The 5,012-nt window shown below is 39.4% G+C and overlaps 2 protein-coding genes across 2 annotated transcripts in view; one reads left to right on the forward strand and one right to left on the reverse strand.

Annotated features, from left to right (window-relative positions):
• LOC107719478 (tectonin beta-propeller repeat-containing protein 2-like) overlaps positions 1-1,327 on the forward strand; it is a 19,202-nt gene extending 17,875 nt beyond the window's left edge. The window contains exons 18-20 of the mRNA XM_016526895.1: positions 285-426; positions 568-717; positions 802-1,327. Of these exons, the coding sequence (XP_016382381.1) occupies positions 285-426; positions 568-717; positions 802-953 (444 nt within the window). The 3' untranslated portion in view covers positions 954-1,327. The remainder of the gene's footprint in view (positions 1-284; positions 427-567; positions 718-801) is intronic.
• A 2,247-nt stretch (positions 1,328-3,574) lies between these two features.
• On the reverse strand, positions 3,575-5,012 carry LOC107719480 (ankyrin repeat domain-containing protein 9-like). Its single transcript, XM_016526898.1, has one exon. The coding sequence runs from the start codon at positions 4,567-4,569 to the stop codon at positions 3,706-3,708; it is 864 nt and encodes a 287-aa protein (XP_016382384.1). The 5' UTR covers positions 4,570-5,012; the 3' UTR covers positions 3,575-3,705.

The raw sequence follows: 5,012 nt of genomic DNA on the forward strand, positions 1-5,012 counted from the left end.
CCCGGGCGCCACAGCAAAAAATGGCTGCCCACTGCTCCGGGTGTGTGTTCACTGCTGTGTGTGTGCACTTTGGATGGGATAAATGCAGAGCACTAATTCCTAGTATGGGTCACCATACTTGGCCACATGTCACGCATACTGAAATTCTTGTTTACAGTAACAATTTTTTTCAGTGAACCATTCCTACCATGACCAGTGAGGGATAATTTGGCCCTTGGAATACACCATGGGATTATTTCACCAACCTTATGCACTTTTCTTATTCTCATGTTCTCTTTGAGCAGCCTGCTGGCCTTTATCTAGTGAAAATTCAGACGAGTCCTAATGACAGCATGTTGTGGGCGCTGGACAACAGAGGCAATGTGCATGTGCGCGTCGGCATCACTGAGGAGATGCCTGTTGGAACTGCCTGGGAGCACATTCCTGGTATACCTTCATTACATAATTTCATCTGCTGTTTTTATTATTCTTGTATTCAGACGCTATTATTCTTCAACTCATTTTCATAGATGTTTAATTAGAGCAGGTTCAAGTTTGTGTTTTGTTTTTGTTTTTTCAAAATTGTAGGACTACAGGCAAGTCAACTGGTTCTAAGTCTGAGGACCGCTTGGGTTCGCCTTTATAATGGTGCAGTGGCTCGTCGATACGGCATTACAGAGAAGAACCCAGCTGGAGACTACTGGAAGAAGATCCCAGGACTGTTCAGCTGGCTTGCAGGTGAGTTTTTAAAATCGGTTAATGATAAAATGAGCATCTGCACATGTAAATGATAAAAACTGACCAAGTAGTTGTCTTTTGCAGTGACCCCGATGGATGAACTGTGGGCAGTAGCTCCTACTGGTGCTCTCAACCAGCGCCTTACCAAGACTCTGCAAAACTGTAGGAGCAAAAACCATGGTAACACGGGTTCTCTGAGTGGAGAGGAGCTGGAGGAAGAGTGGGAGGTGATTTAGATGCCACTAATTGTGTCAAAGCATCCCAGAATCACTGTTCTGTGAAATATCTTTCTAGGCACTTTACTCATTTCTTCTTAAAGGAGTAGTTCACCTAAAAAAATGAAAATTCTGTCATCATTTACTCATCCTTATGTTGTGAGTATGTTACGCTCTATTGAAACCTTTCTGATGGTGTGTGTTTTTTTTTAATGCACCTTGTGACCTGAAATTGTTTACCCATTTTGTTTTATCCAGCACATTATTTGTTAAGTCTTAATATCCACATACACGGTTAGATCAGTTATTTTTTAACTCATGTTGATTTAAGGAGGTTCTGTTTATACATTATCATTCAAAAGTTTGGGGTCAGTAAGATTTTTTTTATTTTATATTATTTTTATATAAGCAAGGATGCATTGAAGTGATCAAAAGTGACAGTAAAGACATTTCTAATGTTACAAAAGATTCCAAATATTTATTTCCCTTTTAACTTTGTTCATCAAACAGTCCTGAAACCAAATCTATCATGGTTTCCTCAAAATTATTAAGCAGCACATCTGTTTTCATAAATAAAATAAATAAATAAATGTTTATTGAGCAGCAAATCAGCATATTAGAATGAGTGCTAAAGGATCATGTGACACTAGACAAAAGGCATTTTAAAACAAAAAAAAGCAAACAATTATTTTAATTTGTAATAATATTTCAGAATATTACTGTTTTACTGTGTTTTTGATCAAATAAATGCTGCCTTGTTGAGTGTAAGAGACTTTCATTCAAAAAAAAAAAATTGAAATCATACCAACCTTAAACGTTTGAATGGTAGTGTACTGTATACTAATGCACTTTGCTCACAAAATAGGGAAATGTTTAATGTTAATCTGTTTATAGCTATGATCTACTGCGTTGGGTGGGTAGATTATGTAAATATCGCTTATTTGACCAAACACATTTTATTATCATTATAGGTACAGGAAATATATGCTACAATATAGTTCAGACTAACAAACATTAGGGCATTTGGAAAGGCAGGGTGTGTGTGTGTTTTTTGTTTTTTTATCTGATTGTTATGTGAAAGGGAACGAGGCATAAGTTGGCTTTAGTTGAAGAAGCGATTCAGCTTTATCTGTAAATACACTTGTACCTTGTTAAATACTTGACAGGAGTAAAATCATGGTAGCATTTGGCACATATCTGTGAGTCGTATAGAGAGCATGGTCTCTGACTTGCCTCTGTCTACACTTTAGTGACGTTTTGGAGTTTAATGTGAGGTATTTTAAAAGGATGGTTTGACTCTTAACTCTTAAAACAGAAACTATTTGAACTTGCTACTTGGTTGATAGAATCTATCATAGAAAAATACTATATATTAATGCTGGACGAGCATTCTTCATATACGTCCATGTAAAGAAAGCATCTTGATGAGTAATCTATCATAGATAACTAAATATAAATTCAGTGCTAGGTCCGATGTTTCATTTTCTCTCCTCTCTCTTTAGTGTCTGACTGAAGTGTTTGTAAATCTTCCTTTTTGAGATTTTGACACCTCAGTAATGCATCATATGCAGATAGATTTAAATTACCATGTAAGCATGGCTGCAAGTTGTTTTAGTTATTGTTACATTTGCAATTGTTTTGGCCTGTTCTGCCCCACTAGTTTCAGTTGTGCACTTAGACCATATTGTAAGTCCGATTAAAGTGATAAATGTGGTACACTGGACATGTAATGCTAAGCCAGTGTGGTTTAAGTGGTGATGCAGCTAAATGTGAACTCACATATTAAACTATGCGGTCTTTACTCCATGCTTAGTCATGACAAACTTACAAATAAAATGTTTACAGAAAGTGTCTCTGCATTTTGTGCATTTTGTGGTTTATTTGCAACAATGTGATATTACAGATGATGTACACTACCAAATGTTCAGATGCACTTGAATTTATTTCAAATGTTCTTGTTTTTGTTTTTTTTTGTTTTGCTTTTTTAAGGAAATTAATACTTTAAAATTAATCAAAAGTGACAGTAAGTTCATTTATGTTATTAAAGCTTTATGTTTTAAATAAATGCTATTCTTTTATTTAAGAATCCTGAAAAAATGTATCATGGTATTAGTTCTCACTAAAATATTAAGCAACACAACTGAAAGAAGTTATTTTAAAATTGTAATACTATTTCACAATATTACTGTCTTACTGTAATTTAAACTGCATGGATATTAATTTACACTTTGTAACTAGTGTTTTTTTTTTTTTGTATGAATCAAACCAAATAGTTTTTTTTTTAAGTCAACAAGTTCCCAGCATACGTAGGAACCCCTTTGTCTTTAAAAAGGATCCCATGAAGTTGTCTGCGTGTCCCATGCAAAAAGTGAAGAGGAGCTTTGAAACTCTGAAGCTCAAATGTGATGGTTTTGATTGTTTAATCTTTCTTACTGCAAATATTTTAATTAGTGTTATTATTTAGTTCATCCTAAAATGAAGAAAATCATACTATTAAAGATTAGCATTGCCTATATGTTCAGACATTTAGTTCATGTGAAGACAGAGGATGTCTTGTGATTTTTGTTTCATAAAACCCAAGATGCGCCTTGAACTGAATCTGAAAAATTAAGCTCCAAGGCAACAAATGCAACAAATATATATTTTAATAATTATACAGTGTCTTTCACAATGCTACTATACAACATCAAACTATTCACATATTTACAGAGCTTTCCACATACACTCAAACCTGAATATTTCAAGAAAGAATTGAGTCAAACGATGTACTTTATTAGATTTGATCCAGTCTGAAGTCCAGGGGTTTCAGAAAGTCCGGCAGTGAGTCCAGCTGATCTGTGGGAATGGACTGGCTGAGCTTCTGCATGGCCTGAACGAACAGCGAAGGAGGTCCTGATCCTGAAAGCCACTGGAAGGCCTGCTCTCCTAGGAGCGCCCTCCACACATCGCCACTGTCCTGCAACTGTCTCTTCATCCGGAAGCGAAATGTGGGCATGAATAAAATGAGGTAGCCGAGGCAGATGCGCTTCGCCCGCATGTCAAAGTCACTCTGGCAGATCTGGCTGAGTAAACAGTCCAGGGGGGTGTTCCCTGTCAGGTCCGTTGCGTAAGGACACGCGCCGTGACCCAGCAACAGTACCAAGCACTCGGGACGCACCAGATCACACGCGAGATGCAGCGCGGTTTTGCTGCCGTCGGTGTGGACGCATCCGTGACGGTTCAGGTAGCTCCGTCTGTCGCAGTCTGTGAGGTCTTTAATGGTGGCCATGATCATTTTCAGGATGTTGATGCGGTTGTAGCGGACGGCTATGGCCAGGTGCGGTGTGGTGGACGCCTGGCAGCAGCAGAAGCTTCTGCTGGGCATCTCCAGCGCGCCGGTGGAGAACCTGTTGAGTAAATAACGCGCGTACTGCTGGTGATCATGTACCAGCGCGTACAGAAACGCCTCCGACGGGGAGTACGCGCACGCCTGTCCGTCATCTTCCCAGTGAAACACCTCCATTGTCCGCATGTCCTCCAGGACCCACACCGGCAACAGGTCCCGGACAGCCTGATAAAATGCAAATGAGGATTTTTGGCATTGTTTCGGGGATTTATAATCCGCGCGGCTCTCGTACATCCCCAGATCCAACGGCATCGTGAGTTCCGCTGTTATAATAAACGTTTTTGGGGGGCTGTTTGGATTTAAAATGACGATTTAAAGGCTTTTACGTGGATATTCAGTGCAGCCAGAGCTGACACTGAACCATCTGTGAGAATATAGATGCGTAACCCAGAAGGCCAGGCGGAATAATAAATGAAAAACAAGGCGGTAATCTCGTACTATAGTGTCTAAAACCGTTCACCCGCATTCAAACCCCACTACAAGCTCAGCCGAGAGTTTATATATGATGGGCAGCCCGTGTTGGTTTGCGCCTATCGCTGCGCTCGTTGCCATTGGACGCTGGCGCATGTCACCAGGGTACAAAGTGCCTCCAACTTCTCCTTATTAGTGTAGAACGCATGTGTGCGTATGTTTGGGCGCTATCGAGTGACCCTCGCGCATTCAGTACATTCAGCGCGAGTCTTGTTACATAATAT

This window comes from Sinocyclocheilus rhinocerous, unplaced genomic scaffold (assembly GCF_001515625.1).
Source record: "Sinocyclocheilus rhinocerous isolate Xijiao unplaced genomic scaffold, SAMN03320098_v1.1 scaffold1234, whole genome shotgun sequence".
In the NCBI taxonomy this organism is placed as follows: Eukaryota; Metazoa; Chordata; class Actinopteri; order Cypriniformes; family Cyprinidae; genus Sinocyclocheilus; species Sinocyclocheilus rhinocerous.